Source organism: Tyto alba, unplaced genomic scaffold (assembly GCF_018691265.1).
Source record: "Tyto alba isolate M040663 unplaced genomic scaffold, T.alba_DEE_v4.0 Super-Scaffold_14, whole genome shotgun sequence".
Taxonomy (NCBI): Eukaryota; Metazoa; Chordata; class Aves; order Strigiformes; family Tytonidae; genus Tyto; species Tyto alba.
In genome coordinates, this window is record NW_024881276.1 from 11,589,714 (window position 1) to 11,615,996 (window position 26,283).

The 26,283-nt window shown below is 41.8% G+C and overlaps 1 protein-coding gene across 1 annotated transcript in view; it reads right to left on the reverse strand.

The window, feature by feature from the left end:
* The window catches only part of VEGFD (vascular endothelial growth factor D), a 33,087-nt gene extending 15,431 nt beyond the window's left edge, over window positions 1-17,656 (reverse strand). Inside the window, exon 1 of the mRNA XM_032983884.2 lies at window positions 17,022-17,656. Coding sequence (XP_032839775.1) covers window positions 17,022-17,111 — 90 coding nt within the window. The 5' untranslated portion in view covers window positions 17,112-17,656. The remainder of the gene's footprint in view (window positions 1-17,021) is intronic.
* Window positions 17,657-26,283: the final 8,627 nt, after the last annotated feature.

Here is a 26,283-nt window from a genome sequence, read left to right on the forward strand (position 1 = left end):
ATCCCAAATAATTGTAGGTTTTTACAGTGTGGACATCTATTTTTTCCGTGAGCTAGTCACTCTTATCTCCTTCTGTAGCCAAGACAGAGAAACATAGACACTTTTAGAGCATGACTCATTTGAAATCACACTGAAAGTCTTTCTGCTGGCTGCCCAGCAAGTGCAGGCTCACTAGACCACAAGAGGTATCAGTGTGGTGGATCTTTGGTCAAACAAATCTGACCGCAGCTATCTGGAGTATAAAACATTTGAAGAGAAGCACCTAATTTTGTTCCAATCTACCTACGCATCAAAACAGGAACAGTGAATACCACTTAATGTGTTTGGTTTGACTCTTTTGAGACTATCACTATACTCTCACCTAAAATGTTCTTCTAAATATTTACTAGAGCATTGACAGACTGTTGAGCGTCTAGAAGGACATCCCTCAACCTTATACACTTTGACCACAGGTGTAGCTATCCACAACTTAAAAGCATTCAAAACTAAAATCTTAAAAAATGAAAAGAGCATGGAAGGTGCCTCAGACCATCAGTAGGGCACAGCCCTATGGCCTTGGACACCACAGGCTGAGCTGCTTCAATTGGGCACTTTCTTGCTACAGCACAGCAGCACTGAATAGCATGTCATAACAAAATCTTTCCAAAGCATTAATTTCTGGTCATCCTGTTTTGAAAAGGACAGCATCAAATGAAAACACAGAACCTCTTACAGTCTTAGATGATACCATAGATGATGTGCTGTAGGGCTGCTAGCACCACGCAGTGTGGAGACTTCTTTCATATACTGCAATTTAAATTCAATCCCTGTTTAAATATAGACAAACATACCCTGGATAACTGAAAAGCCTCACTTAGAAGAGTGCAGCTTTGCACAAAGAGGTGAATAAATGTTTCAAAATGTGAAACTGGAGAAAGGTGTTATGTTCAACAGCGTCGCAAACCTACCCCTCATGTGATGATCAAGGACTTTATACTCTCTCACAGTGATATCAAGTGGACAGCAGTTAAAATCAGCATTTGAACAGGAGGGGAGCTTCCTCATTCAGCCACAGAGCAGAGGGAAGCATGCAGAGAGGTCAAACCTCCACTGACATTTTTGGGACATCCAGCTCCTCACAAAAAGCAAGAGGAACAGAGCCACCATCTGTCTATTTCTCCTGAATGTAGTCACTTGCACATGCTATTTCCCAATTTTCAGATACCCCTACCTCACTTTTTTAGGCTTTCTATGATAAATACAGTCCTTCCTTCCAGGTTCCACTCCCATGCTCCACTCTGCTCTCATCATCTTGTGCTGCTTGTATCCCATTGTGCCTTTATGTTGTTTATTTTTACTCCTTTCCCCATATTCTGCCAGGTGGGATTCTAATGAGACCTACCCCAGGATGAACTGTTCAGCCTCCTGGTGCAAAGGAACATGCATTTTTCTTCCTGCTATGCCCTTGCTCCACTTCCTTTATGTTGACCCAGGTTTTAGTGGTCAGCTGGGGTGACCTGTCACTACTGCGGGAGCTGTTGGTTCTGATGGCTGAAACCTAGATGTGGAGCAGGAATTCACTGCCCTTGACGTGATTCACATAGGTAGCAAAATAATGTTCTCTGACCCCAAAAAGCTTAAAATATACATTAGGACTTGAGAGAGAAAAAAAGTAGAGAAGGAGCCACTGGTAAAGGGCCAGGGCAATGTCCTTTACACACTCCCAAAATGAACAAATTACCTGTGGACCCATATCACTGGAAAGCTCCAAATGTCCTAAACTTTCAGAACCCATAATGTAAACCCTGTAGTCAACAAAATACAGAATGCTATTGCCTACAATAAATGTTTGCGTAGAACTCATCAATAACAAATATCAAAATAGTAGGTTTAAGTAGTTCATTGTTATCTCTTCAGCTTACTGCTGCTCTTAATATAATTTTTCTAAGTAGCTTATCTAAGAATGGATCCCATATCCAGAGATAGAAATCAGATTCATATTTAAATGAAGTTGCATGTTTTTCATAACACTGACCTCTCATATGTTCAAAAATTATTCTTCAACTTGAACAATACAAGTTTTCCTTTATTTGGGCTATGAGCAACATCACTGACATCAGGAAATGACAACGTGGGTTAGCATTGTGATTTTTGGACAATTACTATTTTTGTCCTTCCAAAAGAAATCATAATGGGCTATCTATCTTATTCCTAGCAATCTCAGATGTCAGAAACATCCTGAAAGTAGTTGGCATTGGAAAGGAACAAGAGAAAGAGTGGTGGTACATTCGGTGGCCTCAGAGACACTGAGTTCATTACCCCCACTGATTTATGCTAGTCAAATATTTGGCTTATGCATCATGTCATACAGATGCCCAATCCCACGTATAGTCCGCACTGTTCAAACCAGGCCCCTTCTTGAGAATTAGTATTGACAATCTCCTATCAGGTGCTGCTACTCAGCAGTTTTCACCTTTTTTCCGTACTTGACAAGCTCCTAGGTTTCTTGTCTAACAAAAAATACCCTACCCTTTTTAACCCAATGTCTGAATAAGTCAGTAGAACCCACGTTTGCAGAACCCCATTTTTTTGCATGTGCCGCTCTTCCCAGCCTGGCACAGATGGTTTTTGCATTAATGCTGTGTTTCAGGATCTCCTGGAGGTATATTGAACAATGGAGGAAAGATATGTGGAATATGATAGGAAAAGAAAGGCCCACTAAATTCCTAAATTTATTTGAGGACTTAAAGCACAAACACATGCCAGGACCCAAACTTAATTATTTTCAAGGCCATCAGTAACTCAGTATTTTTATTTAAGAAAACAGGTGCACGGGGAATAATATTTTATGTACATGACAAGTGAAAAATAAAGGTTGATCACAATCCATATGTTGCTCAACCTGAGGAGAGTCCTGCTTGCATTTCACTCTGTACTCAAGCATGCTCACAGACCTAGGAAACGCATCCTGAAAGCTTACATAGATGACTACTTTCTTTAAGCCCCAGGCTCACAGACTTTATCCACAGTGGGACATAAACCTCTGCTTAAAGCTAAACACATGTAAGAGCTCTTCTGAAAAGGAATGTTTTTCTGAGTTATGGTCACAGATACTATTGTGGCAAGTGCTGCATAAATACCAATGGAAATCTTCAACATTATCACTGCATGTGGGGCCAGGACAAATGATTAAGGAACCTCTCAATAACCTTGCACTGTTTAATGATCCATCTTCTCAGCAGTTAAGCAATAAAAAGAAGGTAACAGCTTTTTTTTTTTGCCAGGGAAAGCAGATTGTAGTTGCATAAGACTGATGATTCTCTTAATGCAGACTAAATGTCTTAATTCAGACTAAATGTTTCAAAATTAACCAATCTGGAGGGGAAGTTTCATCACAAAGTGAGGGCACTTGGACATCAATGGAGTACTGGCAGCATGTGAAGAGATTTTGAACCTTTATGTGTGTGTTGTGTGCGTAACGCAGCAGTAGCAGCTGCATTCAGTTCAAGAGAAGTCATGTAGAAGACTGTCGTGGTTTGAGCTCAGAGGGCAAATGAACACCACACAGCTGCTCACTTCCCCTTTCCCCCAGCCAGCACTGAGAAGGAGAAAATAGAGCAGAAGGCTTGGGGGTCTGAGCTCAGAGGGAAACTGAGCACCATGCAGCTGCTCACTTCCCCTTCACCCCCAGTACTGAGGAGAAAATAAGTCAATCTTGGGATATGAGATAGGACAGGGAGGGGCAAATCACACATTATGGTCATGGGCAAAAGGCAGACTTGTTAGGGGAAGAAAAAAGAACGTAGATTTATAACAGGCATTAACAACAACACTTAACAGAGTAGGACAGTGAGAAGCATTGTCACATCTTGGAAACACCTTCCCCCCACCCCTCCCTTCTTCCCAGGCTCAGCTCTACTCCTGATACCCCTACCTCCTCCTCCCAGTGGCACAAGGGCAGGGAATGGGGGTGCAGTCAGTGCTGCCACTTCTTCTATCTTCAGTGGGGGAGCTTCTAGAACTTCTACCCCCTGCTCCAGCATGGTCCCCCTCTCACAGAAGAAAGTCCTCCACAACTTTTCTCCAACTTGAGTCCCTCCCATGGGCCACAGCGTTTACCCAGCTGCTCCAGCATGGGACACCAACTTTCGCCGACTGGTATCCCTCCCACGGGCTGCAGCCCTTCCCGAGCTGCTCCAGCGTGGAACACCCCCGCATGCTGCAATCCTCCCAGCACCAAAATACAACAGTGGGGGATGCTTCTTCCCGCAGGCTCCCAGCTGCCATCAGGCGTAGTCACCTTAGTTGTCCATACAGGGCCCCTCCCAGGCTGTAAATCAGTGTCTGCTTCACCGTAGATCTCCATGGGTGGCAGGGGGGGCCGCCCTGCTGTCTCACCACAGGATACAGGGGGGTCTCTGCTCCGGCACACCTCCCCCCTCCTTTCTTCCTCTGTTCTTCCACTGACCCTGGTGTTCACGCAGCTTCTGAACTCCTCACAAGTCCAACTCCTCCTCCCAGGTGCCTTCTTAAATATGTTATCACAGAGGTGTAGCTGATTGGCTCAGCCCTGGACAGAGGTGAGCCTGACCTCGAGCCAGAGGAGATTTGAGAAGCTTCTCACAGGGGCCACTGCTATATCCCCCCTCCCCTGCTACCAAAAAACCCCACCACTCACTCAAACGCAGGACAAAGACAAAGACTTGACACAACCAGAAGTTTAATTCCCTCTGTTTCAGTGCTGCCCAAAGGCTATTCTCAGAACTAGACTCAAACCAGTTTAAATACTAGGTAGATGATTCAGCACCACATGAAAATACCAAGGAACTTTGCTGCTATTTTACACCTGAAAATAACTTCCTTTTCTTCTGTGATGCATTCCCCAAGGTATTTTTATAACAGCGTATGAGCTGATCATAGTTACGGGTTTATCTTGCAGAGATAGAGTCCCTACAGCTCCCTGCCATCCCACAATCACAAAAAAATTAAAAAAAAAATCTGATCCTATGGGTCATTCACCTGACTGAATATGATCTCTTTACCTCAGACCCCTATTATAGTTAATGTAGAAAAATAGGTCCATTGTGTTCACGTTCATCTCATTCTAAAATCTGTTGGATAAACTGTGCCTCCAAACTGTTTCTTTCTCTCCATTGTCACTGAAGAAGGAGTCGGCAGGTTACTAGCTCAGCTCCAGTTAGGTGACCAGAATCCCACTCAACTGAGAACAGTCAAATAAGATGAAAACCCCTCTCTTTATCCAAAGCACAAGCAATCTGTGGGGGACAGCAGTGGATTTTTCTCAGATACATAAACACAAACAACCTGGAAGTGCAACTGCACCAAGGTCTGAAGGGCCTGGGACTGGCTGAAGACCAGCAGTGGTGGCTGCCTGGACAGAGGAAAACACTTCATTCCCTGCCTCAAAGCCACAGGGTAGTTGCCCAGCCATGCTGTGGCTCGCAGCACGCAGACTGTGAGCTGATGTGGCCAGGGAACTGCAAGGGAGTTCCTGTGGAAAAGCCTTGTTCTCTTTTGGCAGGAAAACAGGGCAGCTCCTGACATTGTGAGGCCAACATGAAGATTTACATGATGTTTGAAGGTCTGTCATGGCTTAACCCCAGCTGGCAATGAAGCACCACATAGCCGCTCTCCCAGCTCCCTAACAAGGTAGGGAGGAAGGGAATTGGAAGGGTAAAAGTGAGCAAACTCATGGGTTAAGACAAGAACAGTTTTATAATTTAAATAATGGAAGAAGAAGGAGAAGGAGAAGGAGAAGGAGAAGGAGAAGGAGAAGGAGAAGGAGAAGGAGAAGGAGAAGGAGAAGGAGAAGGAGAAGGAGAAGGAGAAGGAGAAGGAGAAGGAGAAGGAGAAGAAGGAGAAGGAGAAGGGGAAGGGGAAGGGGAAGGGGAAGGGGAAGGGGAAGGGGAAGGGGAAGGGGAAGGGGAAGGGGAAGGGGAAGGGGAAGGGGAAGGGGAAGGGGAAGGGGAAGGGGAAGGAGAAGGAGAAGGAGAAGGAGAAGGAGAAGGAGAAGGAGAAGGAGAAGGAGAAGGAGAAGGAGAAGGAGAAGGAGAAGGAGAAGGAGAAGGAGAAGGAGAAGGAGGAGAAGGAGAAGGAGAAGGAGAAAGAAGGAGAAGGAGAAGGAGAAGGAGAAGGAGAAGAAGAAGGAGGAGAAGGAGAAGGAGAAGGAGAAGGAGAAGGAGAAGGAGAAGGAGAAGGAGAGGAGAAGGAGAAGAAGAAGGAGAAGGGGAAGGGGAAGGGGAAGGGGAAGGGGAAGGGGAAGGGGAAGGGGAAGGGGAAGGGGAAGGGGAAGGGGAAGGGGAAGGGGAAGGGGAAGGGGAAGGGGAAGGGGAAGGGGAAGGGGAAGGGGAAGGAGAATAATAAAAAGGAAAATAGCAAACAGGAGAGAAAACTGATGCAGATTAAAACAGTTGCTCACCACCAACCGACTGATGTTCAGCCAGTCCCCAAGCAGCAACCCCCCCCGGCCAACTTTCTTCCTAGTTTTATTGCTGAGTGTGACACCATATGGTGTGGGATATCCCTTTGGTCAGTTGGGGTCAGCTGTCCTGGCTGTGTCCCTTCCCAACAACTTGTGCACCCCCAGCCTCCTCGCTGGTGGGGTGGGGGGAGGAGCAGAAAAGGCCTTGGCTCTATATAAGCGCTGCTCAGCAATAATTACACTGTCTCTGAATTAACACTGTTTTCAGCACAAATCCAAAACACAACCCCATACTAGCTACTATGAAGAAAATTATCTGTACCCCAGCCAAACCCAGCACAAGGACTTCTGTTTGATCATTTTCCTGCTGAGGATGACAAGCTTGTGTGACATCTCTGCAGTAAGAGGAACTCCGTTTGAGGATTTTCATCATTATTAGTAGTATTTTTAGCATTTTTGTGGCTCCTAGGAGTATGAGGTCAGGTACAAACACAAAATAAAGAGACAATCCCTAAGCTGATGTCTACAACCAAAGTAAAAGATGAAAAAACAGATGAAGGCATACATCAAAGGGAGTACCAAGGAAACAGAAAATATTGCTCAGTGATGGGCCACGATTTGGAGTTAGCAGGGGCTCAAGCATTGCCAAATTTTATCATAACAAATATTATCTGTAATTCGGCATCTTGTATCCTTGGGGTGTTACATAATGGGTAATAAAATAGTGAGAGAATCTTCTGCAGCTTGAAAACATTGAGCTTACAGGAGTGACTTACTGCCTTATCAACAAGCAACTGCATCACCCTATAAACATCTAGCATGAGGCATCTGACTCCACCACATGTCTGACACATACCAGTTTGCACTAATTTTATCATCACCATTGTATTTAATTTCTGAGGAGAGAAAGAACATCTACTTTTCAATAGCTCCACTATGAGCTATGAACTTCTGATATATGAAGTCCCATCCCAGACTATCCCATCTGGAAACATAATTTTCTATGCATTATTAGTGCACAAATAAGCTATTTTTAATTATAGTGAACATGACCACAGAGAAACAAAACAATGAGATATTTTGACTTCTTACTAATCTTGTGTTCTGAAGAAAATGAGCTTGCCATGGGCTTTTTCAGTGACCAGTACAGTCTTTGCCATCATTATCAGAAGCATGCATGAAGTTTCAGGAGCATGCAGTACTTCATTCCACCTCCAAACGATGACTCTTATAACAAATACTCAAATCTGTTCTAATGCTTAGAAAAAAGTTTAGGCTGTCTCGGTGTACTGCCTTATCCAGACTGAACATTCACTTGATCATCACAGTTAACACCATTAATAACCTGCAGGGACATGCTGCTTATGGTGGAAACAAGTTTAGGTGCTGTAAGGCAGATTTTCAGCTGTTACTTTTTTAGAAGGTTGCTTTCTCCAGTGAGAATTGTATTGAAAGCACACAGCTATATTGTCCAAGTATGTAGCAAAAAATATGCAACTGAGTTGAATTTCTTCTTTAAGAGGTTGAAAAAGGCCTTAACATTCTTTTTCCAAATATAAATTAGTAAAGACTGTTTTACAGTTGAGAAACCCTAGGGTTGTATAAGCTATATGATAGTCAAAGAAGTTGGGGTCTGGGGGCTTGGAGGTGAAGTACCGGGGCAGCAGTTTTTCTGTTCCAAAGAGTCCTCAGAAAATTGATGCCTTGATTTGCCTGCTAATATTTTCAGCTGCACCCACTACTACAGCATTTTCTGCAACTGAATTGAAGGGACACTCCATATAACTCTCACCAGCAAAAATACTTGCATGTCAGACATGGATTGCTTGACGGTAATGCCCAGACAGCTACTCCTGCTGTGCCTGTGGAGGAGGAAATGGTACTCTGAGTGGGAAGCCTGAAAGTCACCTCTCTACCCTCACCAGTGCCTTCTTGCCCAGAAAAAGCTCAAGAACTGAAGAACAGGCATAGGAAAAATACTTTTGCTTCCCCCACCCACAGCCTAGGTAAAACCTCTCCCCTGTCTGCCTCCAAAGTTAAAGAGTGTTGGCCTTGGCCATGTATCCTCTCAGGAAAGGGTGACTGTGATCCCACCACTTCATCCTGTAGTCGTGCGTGTCATGGCTGCTGAAAGAGAAACTGCATAGAGCCCTCTCCTGTAAGGGCAGTGGAGAATTGACAGAGCACAGAAAGAAGGACTGACAGATATGCTACTTGTGGATTTGGGAGGAACATGAAATGGTAAAGCTAATAATCTGACCAGGTGTTATATAAGGGGGAAGGGGGATTGACAGGGAGACATTTATCTGTGACTGCCACATTTCTCACTGATATAGATGTGATGCTCAAGGGCCTCTTTTGCTAAAACATAGTCAGTACATCTCTCCTTGGGAGTCTGTTTCCTTAGGCTCCAGTCTTACTTCTAGTGAAGACAGGAGACTTAATTACCCATTTCTTAAATTTAGTGGTCAAGGTGGTGATAAAATAGCTTCCTCTTTAGCTGAAGATGATATGTTTTCGCAACTAAATCATATTAGTTACCCTATGTCTTCAAGAGAACAGCTGTCATATTTTGAATGGCCTTTTGAACTAAAATAGATTTTTTGTGGTGCTAGCAAACAAATCAGACTTCTTGTACTTCAGTAGTAAAATTCTCAGAGATGAGACGTTTTGGTTGTTGTACTCTTGATTTGAATGAAGAAAAATAAGCAAAGCAAAGAACTGAGAACATCAGAATTGTACATGATTTTGTGAAAGCATAAACCTCAGAATATTTCATGCCCAAAGCAACAGACTTTTAGCCACCTAGATCTTTACGCCGATATGAGGAAATTTTTTCTCCAGCCAGCAAACACTTTGAGAATCAACGACAACTCTCATTAAACAAATGTTACATCCTCACAGCAGCTGAAGTGTGATTTTGAAGGTAGCAACATTCACTGTGCATCATTTTGTCAGCAGTGATGGAAAAGCCAGACGGGCAGAGGGAACAGAAGAGTAGGTCTGCTATGGTATGGAGTTTCTTCCTGTTCAAGCCTAGTCATCTACATTGAGAGTTTACCTTTAGGTCCCTCCTACAGTGATCATGCAAAGTATATTTGCTTGGTCAGTGGGAAGACACAGAAGGATTGTCATAAATGTCCAGGGTGGTAAATCACTGATATATCCCAAATGCTACTGACAACTTTGGGAGTCTTACAGTATGATTTCTGAGTCTCTAATTGTATACTTGTTCATATCATCTTGCATTACTGCAATCTGTTCAGGCTGACGTGATGCTCAGTAAGGAGCACAGATAGAAATGTTATGTAGAATTTACTTCATCATACACAATGTTAGGTGCTAGTCTAACACTGTGACAGGGTACACATGTCAAAAATAGCATATTATGTGTGTTTACAAAGAGTGTGTCCAGACTGTAGTCACTTTCTTTTGGTATTTGTCCATTCTTTGGAAGTCACTGGTGTTTGGACAGTGATTTTGGAATGGCTCAGAAACAGAGACTTGAATGAAATCAGATGACTATGTATCCTTTTAATACTTGAAAATATTTTTTAATCTGATGAAGGTTTCTTCAGTTAGTGCTTTCATTGGTTTCTGGGTTTGCCCCAAGACACTTCAGTAAATGTTTTGGAAGTGTGACTAGCCAATTGGACAGCTGGGTTTCAAAATGTCACTTCACAAAGCAAAGCCATTGCCAATACTGAATGAACTTATGTTACCCCAATCACATGTACACATTTTCCTGGAATTGTAATTTTTCTTAAGTAATATTTCCCTAGCAGTTCAGGAAAGTATCCTATCGTGGTTTCTGAGTCACACTGATAATTAAAGTGAAGAGTTTTGCCTGTTTGTATGGCACATACTCTACGTGCAACATGACATATGATACAGTAACTTGATGCAACTTTTTTGCAGTTCAGCCTGACTCAAATAGAATTCCCTTCCCAACTGCACACAAATAGTGACCACGCTGCCATTGGTGACAATGAATTCTCAAAACTAGCCCAGCATGCTTCCCATCTGAAAGCATGGCTCAGACAAAGCCATCCTGACAGCCTGATATTAAGGAGAGCAGTCACCCCTTTGCAAACCCATGTGGCGCCCACATTGGATTGCCACATCCCATGTGTTCAACTGCACGTTCATCATACTCGGTATTACTCTGCTGAAGAGTCAAGGTCCCTAGATGGCATTCTAATACTAGCTGAGTGGTCACATGCTTTAAGTCACATTTAGGGGGAAAATAGAAAAAATTTGCAGATGTCCTTCAGGAAGCTGATTTTTTCTTAATGTGAGCAAACTAAAACACCCTGCTTGAATGTTCTGCTAATCATTGATACAGAAGCCCCTATATAGGTCTTTCACAAGGACATAAAAAAAAAAAAAAAGAACAAATTCTGCTTGGTCTTCCCATGGGCAAATGGGATCTATGCAGCTGTAGAGTGAGCACACAGCATTTTGTCTTCATTCCTCAAATCCCAACAAGAACTATGAAGGTTTGCAAAACGTGCTGGAGAGGTAAGGAGCAGGCAGAGAAGTAGATAAGGGAATGGCACATAGTGAGAGGCATAAGGAAATCTTAAAGAATAAAGATTTCTGTAGGAAAGGTATCATGTCAGATTTATTTCCTTGCAACAAAATATCTCGGGTCATTTTTTCCCCCCAGTAAAGCTGAGCAATACAGTAATTTTGGGACTACTTCTCAAAGCCAAGCACAAGAAACAACAATGGCCAGTTTTGTAACTTAAAGAAACACAGATCCCAGTCACTTAGGGATAACTATAAAAACTACTGTGCAAGGTTTTTAATGGGAATAAGAATAAATGAGTTATCACCTACAACAACTGTACCTTAATTATTCTTCCCAAATACCAATACGGTGTCCACAGGAGATAAGACACAAGTAAAACTTACTCAGATCTAGTCTGGAGTAGGGATAGTATTGATCAGAACAAAATTTGCAGACACAACATCAGAGGTCTCACAAACCAGAGTTTGCACCAGAGCTTTTTCCACATTCAAGCAGACTGTTTCTCTCTCTGCCTCCTGTGGGAGCCTGCATCAATACCACCATATCAGTGGTTAGAAACAACGCAAATGCCTGTGAGGGAGAAAGCACAAGTAGGCTGCAGAAAATCGAGACAAGCAACACTCGCTGAGCCTGAGCTGATTGCTTGTTTCAGTTGTCTTGGGACCACAAATTAGCAGAAAGTTCCTCCACTGCCCATTTCCTGCTTCCCCTTAGTTTCATAGTTTCAGATGTGAGACATGGCTGATGTCAAAATTTAATTAGTGTTGCCTTCATTTCAAAGAGCTGACTATTAGAATGAATTTCTCAAATGCTACATCTGATTAATCTAAACAGCCTGATGTACTTTTCAGAGCTCTGCTCTCTCCTCAGACATTACAGTCCCAGCTGAGATGGACCGGAGTGGAACAGCATCTGGGCGGGGTTTTTTTGCTATTTCTCACAAGCGAGAGCTGCTCTTGATAAAGTAGCAGTGTGTTAGTAGTTCCCTTTCCAAACTGATAAGAGCCAAGGACGGATGCCGTGTGGCATGGCAACAATACAGAATTGTTCTCTTATCCTTCACTGTACCTTGTTAAGGCAGTAACAGATAAGTCAGAACAAATTGTCTTTTCTCACAACCTCCCTGATAGCTTCCCACTCCTGAAAGAAAAGAACAGTCATTTCTGCAGGGATGCAGTAAGTACATTTTCACACGTTTTTGGCTCATCGTGCCTACCAGAGATGGTAATCACAGAGAATTATAAGCAGCAGTGACAAAGTTGGAATAATAAAATACTTCTGAAAACCACAATTTCATAATCTTTATTTAAAAGTTTGCTAACTTTGAAAGAAAGCTGGATGTGAGGATAAGAAGACTATTTTAAACAGAGAAATTGTTTCCAACAAACAGTAGAGTTGCTTTTTCTAGCTGTTGAGAAGTTTGCTGTTCTTTCAGGAGATGCTTTTGAGGAAGATAACCCATGATATAGAAGATTTGTTAGAATCTCTCTTTTCTAGAAACTGAGCAACATTTGCAAGCAGTTATTAGAAAGCTGTGTAGATCTATCTGAAAAACAGTGTCAGTGGTAATTACCGAGACAAAAGCTTATATCCAGCTCTGCTGCTCAGGTTTCTTTGCAGAGCTCTGTTTTGGTTGTACAGACAGATAGACTGCAGCTGGCTCTAGGAAGGGAGGGATGCAAAGAGCTTCCTGATTCCTTCCGCTCCTGGTGTGATGGCTCTCCAGTATTTCCGTGCCTTCCCAAGAGCAAGGCGTTCTCCACTTAGGTGGTCCAGGGCCTAAGGATCATGGGGAAGTGCTGTTTCACTCTCACCAGCAGACAAGGACTGTGTACCAGCTGTGTTTAGAAAGTGGCTTCCACCTCTGTCTAGCTCACAGTGGCAATAAAATATAGTTGAATCTAAGTTCTGTTAGAGCAAAAATGACCACTCAAGGCTATATGGATGTCTAGTGCAGAAGTAAAGAAGGTTTAGCTGTGGCAAAGGAGTGCATGTCACAGAAAGTAGCCATGTTTACCTCCCAGGCTAAGCATATCTAATGCCTTTGTCTTTTGATCAGAAAGCAGATTCCTGGCTCAGTGATACTCCTCAGGCCTAACAGCTGTGGGTTTCTCTCTAATGAACCAAAGGACGCTTCACCATGGGAAGAAGACCTCTGCAAAAAGAAAAGGCTGTGAGTCTGTTATAACTTGGACATTACCAGTTGTCCTTTCTCTTGCCTTCCCCCTAACACTTTATTAATAACGTAAGGGGCAGAACAGGGAAGGGAGCAATAAGACTCAAATTCTCAGAGATCAAGACCTTCCAGCCTCATTAGAGAAGCAGGTTTAGTGTTGGAAGTCAGAAACAGCTTTGACAGATTTTTCTTGGCAAAAAGTTTGCCTCGGCTCTGATGAATATAGGACAGAGCTCATTGCATCTAATTTTAAAATTCTGGAAAAAGTAGCCTATGCCTGTCGTTGCTCTAGGAGAGGAAAAATGTGTGGGGGAGAGACAGGAAAAGAGGCAGCGAAGTTTGTGGTTCCCTAGCTAAGGGGTTCCAAAATATAAGAGACTGTCAGGACAAAACTTCAACAAGGAATTTTTAAAGCATTTCCTGATTAAAAAAAAAAAAAAAAAAAAATGCTCAGTCTTCAGAAAACCCATGTGGAAATGTAATTGTTCAATGAGGACTTCGTATGTCAGGCTGGCATCCTGAACCAAGCAACTGGCGTGCAAGGCAGAGGTCTTGCTGCCAGCCTTGGCGGGAGCCCGGCGGAGGAGCCCGGCCTGACACCTGCACGGCCGTGCTCTCCCGGCCCGAGGCTGCCCACCGCTTCCCATCATGAGACTGTTTTCCAGTTGTTTATAACGCTGCCAGACATTAGATGTTCAGGCTGAAACTTTCCATTCCGGATGTCTGCTTCAAAACGATTTTAATAATTTTTTTTTGCTTTCTCTGTCAAAAAGGTTCGACTGCAATTGAGGATGAAGCTCCTTCTTTATCCATGCAAAAACATTTTCTGGCAGTCTCATCTTTGCAAACGTCTGGCGTTTCCCCACTGTGAATCACAGATGCGAAATTTTGACACCTGAGGAACCTTTGTTGGCCCAGATGTGTCTACTGCTGTCTCTGCAAAAATCCACCCAAACGTAAAAAACTCCAAGAGCAACAGCAGAGACCTGCCAGGGTTTAGCAGCTAGACGCTCAGCAGATGGGGCCTGTGCTGACCTCATTCCATTCGGGAGAGGAGCAGAAGATGGGTGCAGGCCACCGCAGGTCCAGCCCATGGGGCTGAGAGCAGAGGACCTGCCCTTCCTCTCCCTCGGGCCGCAGGGGTCGCGTAGCCAGGGAATGGATGCAGCCAGATTTGCCTGTGGAAGGGGAAGACGAACACTGATAGAAGAGGTCAAGACCTAGCAGAGGAGGCTGAGAGCATCCAGGGAGACCAGAACTAGAAAATGGGGTCAGGAAAAGGAAAGCCAGGAAGTTTTGGCTACAGAGCAAAAGCAAGAAGCTAGTGATGGGGGAGGGAAAGGGGGACCATGGTCAGACATGACTGAAAAGCAAAAGGGTCTGGTAGGGCTGTCTCTGAGGAACCTGGACCGACCTCTTAAGGGTCTGAGAGAGAAACAGGACATCCCCACCCAGGAGGAAGCAAGTGGAAAGGAGGATGGCACATGGAGAGCACGAACGGGAGCCCAGTAGGGAAAGCAAGACCCTGATTCCTGGAGGTGAGGGAACATGGGCCAAATGCTGGGACAAGAAGAGGACGGGAATGGAGAGAGTAAGGAGGAGCCAGGTCTGACGGGCAGGAGGAACCAGCCTTGGTGTGCACATGACGAGAAAAAGGACTTCTGTACCCAGAAGAGGATGGCATTTCTGAAGGCTTGGGAAAACCCAAGCACAATGGAGATACTTGCTGAATCACAGCAGCTTGTACATAAGGTTTTTAATGTTCATGGCATTCATGAGGATATTTGTGGAAGGGGGATAAGAGAATATTTAAATATTCAGCGCCCTGAAACTCTATTGCATGATACCACACTGACATCACCTGATGGTTTAAACCATCAGCAGGTTTAAGACTTCAGGTGACCTGAGCAGAGCTCAGCTACTTGAACTCATATAATGGGGGAGAGCAGGTTGCTGGTGATTAACCCTTCTTGGGTCTCATTAACTGCATATTACCTGCACCCTGACCTTGTGGTTTTTATTCAGGCAATACCGCCATTGATCTTAAAGAACTTTAAAAAAATAAGGTGTGGTGGGTGAATACAATGTATCATTTCTGTGTTCTGCAAATTCAGTTCGAGGTGCAATTGGTAAGAATAGGCATAACCCTGTGTACCATTAAACACTGTAACATGAAGGACCTTTTGTGGGCTATATCCACATATGTAAACATATAAAACCCCACAGGTCATACATGCCAAAGCAACCAAGAAATCTAACACACTGTGTAAAACACTAAAACAAAAGTAATCAACAGCTTATTTAATCTTTGTCTACACAAAAAGAGGCAGAACAAGCGGAAAACCAGTCATTTCCTTGTGGCAGTGAGCAGCCCATGCGTGTGGAACACAGCCCTTTTTAGTGTGATATACACGATACCTTTAGGATAGTCCTGGAAACTAACAGTGATTTGTTATTACATACAGTTCCCTGTGGCTAAACTGGCTGCTTGAGAGTGGTAGCCAAATTTCACTGAAAGCAATTACAGATGTGCATATGTTGGATGGACAATCCTATCACAGTGAATAAACTATAAACCAGTCTAAATTGTTAAGAAGAGCTCTTGCATTTATTCTAGGCAAAGTAGATATGGTTTCAAAATTTAATTAAAAGACCAACTAGTGACTTACTATTATGTTAAATAAACTTGCGTCCCACGTGGGGACAGAATTACCATCACTGCCAATTGTACAATGGTTAGTATTCCATATTAGAAAGTGCTTTCTGGTTTAAATAGTGATCCCTACATGTAAGAAACCAGTGATTTGTCATGCAGTGCATAAAGGTAATGTATACAAGACTGATTACTCTGGTTCTAACACCTTCAAAGAACTGATTGTTGAGGTTGTAAATTAAAAGCTTGTGAATGGTGAGCAGGCAAGGGGGTTAGTCATTAGTCATCCTGAGGCACACATCGCTCACCACTTCTAACTTCTTGTGCTGGCAACAGCAGTCTGCAGTTAAGCACATAACATTTCTTTTCTAAAACACAGGTCAGCATGCAGTGCAGTTCACAGACTAGTGTGTGGCCATCTCTTGCAAGCAGGATGTTTTCTGAAGTGAAAACAAAAGTTAGCATTTTTTTCTCTGTTAGTGAAAAACAAATAATTTGTTCTCGACCACACACTGAATTAATAATTTTTAGACACAGTGCACATGTAGAAACTTGTTCCAGTTTTTGTTCTGATTTTTCTAAGTGATCATCCTGGATGTTCTCACATTGTCTCAGAAAGTCAGATCTGAAAAATTCTACTCTCAAGGTGAGGCTTCATTTTAAATTTTGTTGCATGTATTATATTCAGAAGAAAGGTTAATTCCCAGGCAATGTGCTCTATTACTACTAGTTGCTGCTTATTTTAAAGTCCTGGATAACATCTCGTAATGAAACAAACGAAAAAAATTTCTCTGATTTCTGTCAATCATAGTGAACAACTGATGAACATGTGCTTTTAGAGGAAAATTTTCAATACCAGGATACTAATTCCTGCAATTACAAATACCTGAAATAAGAAAAGTGTATTTAACAAGTATACTAAATGCTCTGACTTGCATTTTTGTTTAGATTTTGATTTCACTTTGCAAGACTGACACTAAAAGTTTAATTTAAGAACAAAGTATGCAACAAACACTTAATAATAACTAGTAAAAAGGCATAAAATATTAAACAGCAACTATGGATTTAACTTCTTTATAGATTCTCTTTTCTCTCTGACTGCTAAACATCTGTGCAACTAAACCATCATCAAAAAAAACCCAAGCACCAAAACAGCAACAAGACCACCACCTTGCACATTAAATTATGCAATTCTGGTAATTTGGATTAAGAATGACAGTAAATAAAGATCACCTACCTTTACAGATCCATTCTCATAGTCAGATCCTTGCAGCAGATGTAGAAAAGAAACTATGAAAATATTCACAGTTACCCACGGTTTGTACATTCTGGTGTTTAAAATCCACAGGTTACTACGCAGTTGTCGTCATACAGCTAGAGGTGTCTGTTTCAAAATGCATTTCTCTATCACCAGTACAGAAACGAAAAGCTTCCAGAATTTCTCTTATTAACTCACAAAGGATTCCAACATCCGAGAGTAAATATCTGGCTCTTTACTGCTCAAAACAATCGCAAGTTCATCTAGAGAATGTCATTTCTTAGAGCAGAATTTAGATACACTTGAAAGAAAACCATGATAAGAGTTTACATTGATACATAACCGTATGTATACACATACACGCTTACAAGTGATTAGGTATGGATTTCAGTTAATGCAGCTAATGTATCTTCCATCAAGAAACAAAGAGACATTCAAAATGCATCTGTGGTCCAGAAAATATAAGAAATCTGCTCTATTCTGTGCTCCGTGTTACAGCAGGCTTTTAAAATGGTAGTGTAATGGCCAATGTTTTGAGCTCGAGAGCTGTAATCCAACTCGGTATTAAAACTTTTTTCACAACCTTCATGGAAGCTTGCAGAAGCATGTGTCTTAAATCTGATACAGACTTTGGCAGTAACACAGTCAAATTTTGGCTCTAATCCCATTTTGTCCCTACCAATAGCATAGCAGGTTTTAAACTAACTGATGCAATCAAGACTCCCATTATTTTAAAGAAGATTACCTGAAACATGAAACTTCAGCACACGTTCTTACACAGCACACATATTTTAAGTTACTTCTTTTTAAAAAAAAAAAAAAAAAAAAAAGAGAGGGAGGGAAAGGAAAAGAGAAAGGCTGACTTTCTTTAATGTGTTCTATCTTATGTGGCATAGGGTTTTCTGAATAGGTTTTAAAAAGGAAGGTTAAAAACTATCCTTGATGACAAACAAGATTTTGATTTTTTTTTAATGAAAGCTCATGAAACTACAGATATAAAAAGAAAAAAAAAATATTTTTATTGCAGCAAAACACAGTCTTTTCTGCCCCAAGATGTACATACATTTTCTCTGTATATTAGACAGTTTAAAACAAAAATGGAGATCTAATATTTAAAATTATAACATAGACAAAGGGTCTGATAATTATGCATGTTAAATTTATATCGCTGTATTCATATAATATATTGTGTTCAGGAGGGTAGTTCCACTCTCACGTGGCTTAGGGTTTGCAAAATCAGACTCTACAGTTGTTAACACAAAACAGTCACTTACCTAATATTTCAGAGCACTGGTCTCCTACCTCTGATGTCCAAGCAGTAGCTCTCTTAAATACAAGTCACGCTTCTGTAACTGTCACGAGCTTGAATAATTTCTTCTTACGTATTCATCACAAATGGACATTGGAGAGAAAATTATTTGAATCCAGTCTTTCCAACTGTTGTCAGTTAATTGAGTCATTATGTTTTAAAAACGTATATGTAACTGTATTATTTTTTAGCTTTGTCTTTTGACACTTGCTTTGTGAAAGCAATCTATTTCTCATTTTTTTGGCTTCCTCCCCCATCCAGACCACACTGGTTCATACAGGGACAGCAAAAAGTTCATTTATTTGAATTGGGTGTGAAAAAGCTCCTCTCCCTGTGTCCCTGCTTCTCCCACTGGTACCTTCCCTGCAACCAGGCTGCCAGCAACATTCTCAGTTTCACAGGCCCCACACTACAGGGGACATTCTGTGTCTGTCCTGTAGTTTACCATTAAAATACTTTAACTATTTCATTCATCATTTTAAATTAACATGTTATCTAATACTTATGCACGATCACCTTGTCCTAATTTAATGTCTCCATTTCCCTTCTGATACTAATATCCATCCCCTTGCAGGATCTGAAAGTCTGATAAAATAAATTACTATGCCTTAGCCTCGGATGCACTTCTTCAGCATAAGGAATCAAATTGAAAATAACCACTATACTTCTCAGGGCTGCATGATAATAACTTTCTATTGACCTGTAGTTAACTGGAGGGAGAGCCTGGCCATCAGCATCTCTCATTTATGGGATCATTGTTTGAAACACATACTTTGATTCACAAAACAGGCAAGAAGGGGTATATGCCCTCATGCCCTAAAGCCTGATACTTATGCAGCCTGTCTCCAGCACAGTTCAGGGATGTGCTGCTCTGTTCCCCTGGCAGGGTTCATGCAAAGCTTCTCCAGCCAGACCAGGCACCTGGAGCAAGCCTTTCCTCCGGCCGTCAGCCAGCCTCCTCCCGTGCTTCTCACAGGCATCACCACTCCATAAGCAAGGGAAAGCCCAGAAGCAGCACTGAGGTTTTTAAATACCAGCTATGGAATTTCTCCCACCAGCCCAAAGAGTGTTTAACTGCTTACACGAAGCAAAACAGCTTTGGCGGAGAGAGTAAAAAGCACCTGTGGTTGTTTGTTCTGCAAATCAGCAAGGAAGGCACACTTCTGAGAACAAGAGCACAGCTCAGGTCTCTGCTCTAAACCAAGAAGGAAAGTGATTCAAACCCAAGGGGACTCACAACCTCAGCCTCACAGTGAGGGTGGTGATTGCCTCTCTGCCCTTGCGAGCCCCACCAGCCAGACTTAAGGGACTCTTAGCAGTCTAACACTAGAAAATTAAGGCTGTTTGTTTTGGAAATGTTGGAGGGAAACACCTCAGTAATATTTCGCATGTGTTTTAGTTCATCACTGTTACTTACCAAATTCAACTTTTACAAAATTACAAAAACATTTGAAAAGACCAAACTTGCCTCTTTCTCAAAGCAAAGCGTTCATCAGAAAAGTTCACCCACCTCTGGCTTCAGTGGGATTTTTGGCAGGAAGGCTGAACTGATCCTCAGGCACTGAATCAAACTCATTTACAAGAGCAAGTAAATGAGACAAAAATTACATAGCCTCTCCCTTAGGACTCAGACACAAACACTAGCAGAGAAGGAAAAACTCCTTTTGTTAACTGCAGAGGACTTTAAATCTAGCTCGAAGTTGTTAGTGGAAGCAAAGGCAAAACAAGATAAATCAGTTGATAGGTCAGCAGAGCAACTCTGTTGATGAATTTTTGGGAAACAACAGTTTCACCATCATCACCACTGTCCTCATCCCTTCCCCTATTGCTCTCATCTCTCTTCTCCTATTCAGGATACGAATAAGTGGTCCCTCCAGCACCATCTCAGCCCTGCTCCTCATACATCTTTCTTATGATTTTTCCTTCCTACTGCTGCACTGAGAACAATTAAAATACTTTTACGTTGGACCTCAAAACTCAGAAGTCTGTTGAGATTATACTGCAGGCTGCCTGCAACTGCAGTGAACAGACTTAATGTCTGATGAGACACTTCCTAGGACCATGCCCTATGTTTTCATTTAATATATGAACACAAGTTAACAATACTTACATTCTGATTGCTTGTTTTATCTCAGTTTACTATTATAGAACCACCTGCTCAGTTCTGTGCATGGCTCAGATTTGTATTTCTTTTAAAATCTAGTACTGTATAAAAAAGTACTTAAATAATATTTACATGATGGTTTACGTGACTCTACTTTTGTAGCTGAATAACGAGCTCCATTGACATCAACAAAGCTAAATATTGTGTAACTGAGAATTCAAAAGTTTATGTCATCTTTGGGTGAGCAGCTAATATATTAATATTGTGGCAATGAGTCAGCTCTTTGCAAGAACATAAAAATTTAATTTAGTTAAATCAGTTTCAAATATTGATTAATACTAATATCTCAAATGGATTAACAATGGATGAAAAGAAGTTTAAGTCTATCTGCTAATATCTCAAATGGATTAACAATGGATGAAAAGAAGTTTAAGTCTATCTGCAAACATTGTGTATAATTTATTCAATAATATTTTAAGCATATGAGTCTTTATTCCAAAGTAACAGTCTCAAACAGAAACCCTGATTCACTGATTCCCACACTCTATTTTATGATGGAAGAGAATATATAAAAGACCCAGAACTTGGTAGATATTCTTAAGAACAGATTAATCATACTTTCTTGGTACTTTCTAATAATTTTTAAGATAGACTATACAGACCAAGAGCAGCTTATTTACCAGAACTGCCTACCATGGTGCATTGCAAGTTCTACACTTGGGCTTTGCAGCACACAAAGAGAAAAAGGGCCAATACAGATAACTAGAACTCAAAAAATAGTACCATGTTTAGCTTACGCATTTCTTGCATGCAAACACACCCAGGGAACAGAAGAATTTCTTGATAATGCTGAACAACTCATATTCTTCAAGCTGAAATTCTTTCAGGTAAGACAATAAATTCCTTCAGCTATCTAAAAATAACTTACACCCACATATAGGTCCAGACTAGTGTCGCTTTTTGCCAGACAAAAATAAAAGGGAAACACCTCAAACAAAAACCATCCTTATTTGGAGAAATATAACAAAACACAACAGGAAGATATTTCAGGCCTTTTAACACAAGAGTAAGCCATAAATCAATAGGATTACTCAGATCATAGAAGGTTTGTGAGGATACGCCCTAAATAAACTTCAATTAAATGGATCAGTCTCAGATTGCAAAGTTAAAATTGGAGATCAATAAAGTCAGTTCATTGCCTTTACCTCAAATAAAGTATTATTTCACCAGATACTTCACACTTGAGAACTCCACACAATTACAAGTTTCAGCATGGTGCAACGTTCAGGGAAATAACATAATTCCTAATGAAGGTCATTAAGTAAGTATTTGTAAGATGATTCTATAAGCAGATCTGTACATTCCCTCTAAGTAACCCACACAGAGAGGAGCTTCTGTTTTCTTGAAAGTTACATAGGAAAAGAAAAAATTAGTTCAATTCTCTCAAATATTGCAAATAAGAATCTAACTTTGATTTAATAAGACACTCATGACACAGGAACTATATGAAAATTCAAGGTACCCATTATTAAATTAATTATCAAGTAATTATTAAACAAAAAATATTTTTTTAAATAAAGCAATGTTTAGTATAGCGGCTACTGACATCAGAAATTTCTATCCAGTAGCAGAATGCTTGAAACATCACACTAAGTGCTAAGATAGATTGATAAAATTTAGAAAAATATGCAAAATCCAATCTGCAGAGTCTCCAAATCAGAGCATGGCAAGACTCTGCTGAAGCTGGGCTGGTGGTGTGATGGGGGCAGTGCCAACCAGCCACCTCCAGAGCCAACCCTCACGCCAGCCAGAACGCTGCCTCATCTCCTCCGGTTACACTTTAGCTACCTTTCAGGTAGGCAGCCTAATTGTCTACTTGCTGCAGCAAACCTCGAGCTCAGGGCAGGCTGACAAACCCGCCTGTGAAGCCGGCCAACCCAACCGGGTGCCACGTCTCTGCTGTGCTCCAGGCTGTGGTGGCTAAACTGCTATCCATACCTCAATCTAGCTAGCTTAAAGTTCACTAGGGAATGTCTGCACAAGCTACAAACACACCCTCGTCTGAAGGGCAGGCAAACTCGTAGCTTCAGCAAACACGAACCACAACATCCACCGGTTCAGCTCTCAGCCACGCCGCGCCGCGGCCCAGCTCAGAGGAGGGACGCTGCTGCTAGCGGCACGCAGCAGAAGGAGTGCTCCTGTCAGCAAAAGGCGGATAAAAATCACAAACAAGCATTTTGGGTTGAACTTTTGAGAGGTGGGCGCACCTTTGAATTGCTCTGTCTTTGCAAGGCTCTGCCCCAACCTCATGAAGAGCGCAGCTGCCTTGTTACCCTTCTCTAGTTCACATTTGTAATCTCTAACGCCTGGAAAGATGCAAAACCAGTGTGGGGATGGATTCTGTGCTGAGAGACTGCTTTAACTAGCCCAGGTATGAAGGAAGTGGCGTTTATTTGGTTTCAGTGCTTCCTTTGGGTCTGTTTGTGTAACTCCAACTTCTAAGGCGCCTAACCTACACAGCCCCTGATCCAGAGAGCAAGACCTCTCTCTGGATTCCTGTAATTCATATTTATCTACAATAATGGGAGTTCTGTGTCTGCTTGTCTTCACATCCATCTGTGTTTACATAACCATTAATGAGGGCACAACTGGAATGATAATCAAACTTTAATTACAGAGGCATGTAATAGCATTCACAAGCCTTTATTTCACTTGTGACTTTTGTAAGTCCTCACTGCTTTCTACAGAGAAATGAGGCAAGCTGAACAAAAAGATAAAAGAGATCTTATGGTTAAGGAGAAAAAAGGGAAAGAAAAAAGGGGGGAGAGAGGGGGAGAAGAAGAAGGAGAGAGGGGAGGAGAGAGAGGGAGAGATCTGATCAGGGAGCAGATGCCATCTTTCACACCTACTATTGTAGCAAGGTACCTTCCTCCAGACTGACTGCGAAACACTGGCTGGCTGGTGCTTCGGTGCATCCAAGGATCTCTACCTGTTCAAGTCAGATGTCTGAAACAGCTCACAAAGCCAAGGATGGAAGAAGATGCCAAGAGGATGGATTCAGTATCAACAGTTCTATCTCTACATTCAGTCTGACACTTTATCCTCTGCTACTGTACAGCTAAGAAATGGAAGTATAACTGCAAAGCACAGGGAGTACCCAGACTGTTGAATCCTGACTGGGTTGCAAGGAAAATGGGTGAACTCATGGGTGCTTGTAAAAAAGAAAATTATAATAGGTTCTCATTTTCTCCAGTACACGTGGCACTGTTGCTAAATCACCTTGGGACTTAAGGGTATGTGCAGCTTGCACCAACTTGTGTAACTGAATAGACATTTGTTGTATTATGCACATCAAGCCTAGAATTTCTCAAGAGAAAGATGTGACTGCAGATGATATCAACATCCTTAACCTTACAGTCTCTGGTAATGTCTCAAGCAAGTTGAAGAGCCTTATCTGCTCCTGCTTTACACACTTCTGTACTCCTGCTCCAATGGACAAGGTAGCACCAGCTGGCAATTACTCTTCGGTCAGAAAAAAATGTTAGATATTTCCATGTGGAAGAGCAACAACACAGCTTGCACTTTAAACATTTCCTTTTTTCTCATCCAGTACAGTAGAGTCTTACAGCAATATAGTTCAAGTGGCTGTAGGGTGGATGGTGCCAGCAGAGTAGCTACAAGACATCAGGGAGATCTGACGCAGCCTTATAATGATGAAAATAGCATCATAGAACATCTGTTAGATGAGAAAATACTCGTTTAGTCTGGTGATTGTTGCATTCTCAGAGGTCAAAGAGCAAATACATGTTACAGACCTGGTCAGTTAAAGCTCAATTCATTCAAGGATATTTTCTGAAGCAGTCGCCACCACAGGATCACCTTCAAGTGCTCCTGGAGAGCTTTGCCCAACTCATCACAGAACTTCCTTGAGGTAGGCAGGCTTTGTGATAGAAGTAGAAAATGCAAGATTAGCTTCATCTTTGCACTTCAGACACGAGGCTAGACTTTGCCAACATAAGCAGTCGGTGGCACTGTAGGCATGACTTTGTCTATCATAACAGGACAAGAGAAAAAACTAGTCTTGCAACCAAATGCATTTACCTAAAATGTAAATTATCCTTTGGCCTTTTTCTGGACATTTTAATCATATCCAGTCTACTTCAAAAAGTTCTTAGTTAAAAGTAATACAGAATCCCTCAAGTTTAAGTGCCTGGCCAAGTTCCAGGGCTCAGATATTTCTTACTTCTAGTTCCAATATCCTGTCAGGGAGATGAGGCCTTGAAATAAGCAGAAATTACCCCTGGGAAGAATTTATGTGCCCAAGTCCCAGACTCTTGACCCAGTGGATATGGCCAGAGTATACTGTGAAAACATCTTAACCCTTAAGGCCAGCAAGGAACTCCAAGACAAATCCAGAAACACAAGATAGCATAAAGACACCTGTATTCAACCTCCCTGCCTGTCTTCATCAAAAACAAAGCAGCTTTTTGCACGAACTTTCAGCAGTAAAAATTCCTTGGAACAACTGCCTTCACCCAGCATTTCTCCCAAACTGAGATTCCCACTCCCCATACAGACATTTTCACAAATAAAGGCAACTAACAGATCAGAGGTAACAGGCAGAGCAGTAGAAGCAAAGAGGTTCATAATGAGCAAATTTTTATACAAGTCCAAGGCAAACTGAAACTACATTGTGGGAAGCATGATGGCAAAAGGGTGACAATAGAGGGGTTTATGCATTTATTTTCTACAAGTCATTTCCCTGATGACTTCTGTAGCACCCTGAGGCAACATCCTTGGAGCAATATATGCATATATAGCAGGTGGTCTGAGAACAAGTACAAGACTCGCACCTTACAGTGAACACCCAGAGACTATGTACACAGTGGTTTACAATGGCAGCAAGGTCCTGAAAGTTAATTTCAGGATTTACACCTATCTGAGGACACACTGGAGTAACAACTCAGTAATCTGAAAATAAAACCCATCTCATGCAACTTAAAGCATGGGGTTGAATTGTTTATTATTTACACTTGGTTTCACTGCTTTAACATTCACAAACACTAGGCCAATAAAAGGGTAAATCAGCTCCCTGACATCAGAAGAGGAGAATTAACGATCTCTCTCGAGGATGTTTAGAGAAGTAAATGTACACTGTAAAGTATGTATATAACAAAATTCATCTCTAGCTCTAATAGGATGATTTTTTCACACTTAAAACTCAAAAGCACTTCTGTGCTTTTCCAAGAAAACCCTTTTCCTGTTTCTGTTACAACCTATTGCTATCAATAATGTATAAACATAAACACAGTTTGTCAACCTCACCCTGCATTTTCTATTGAAAACAAGGTAAAATATAGCCTGGCCAAATGGCTTTTGTTAAGAGTTTTCATCCCCAAGTTGATAGTGCTACTCCAGCTCTGTCTGCTTGCGTAGGAGGATCAGATGAACACTTCAGACTCATCAGCATCTGGTCAGTCACCTCTGTGAAACGATCTACTTATCTCTAATGCCTATCCACTGCATACATCAGGGTTCAGAAGACCAGGTGTCATCAAGGCTTCTCAAAGGACAGGAAGAGTCCTGAAGCAGCTCAGAGAGTGCCCTGGCATTCATTCATCTCTGAGCTTTCTGGTCTCACACCCAATGCAAACCTTAATTTTTAATGGATCAGACTGCTGCCTGCTGTTCCCCACATCTGCTCCCAAGTGTAAGATTCTGCAGCTGTGTTCAGGTAACACAGAAAGCCTGATGGGTCACCCACCAGTCATGGTGCTGTACAATAGAAGAGTTCACTTCGCCATATAAACCATAAAGTTTTACACAGA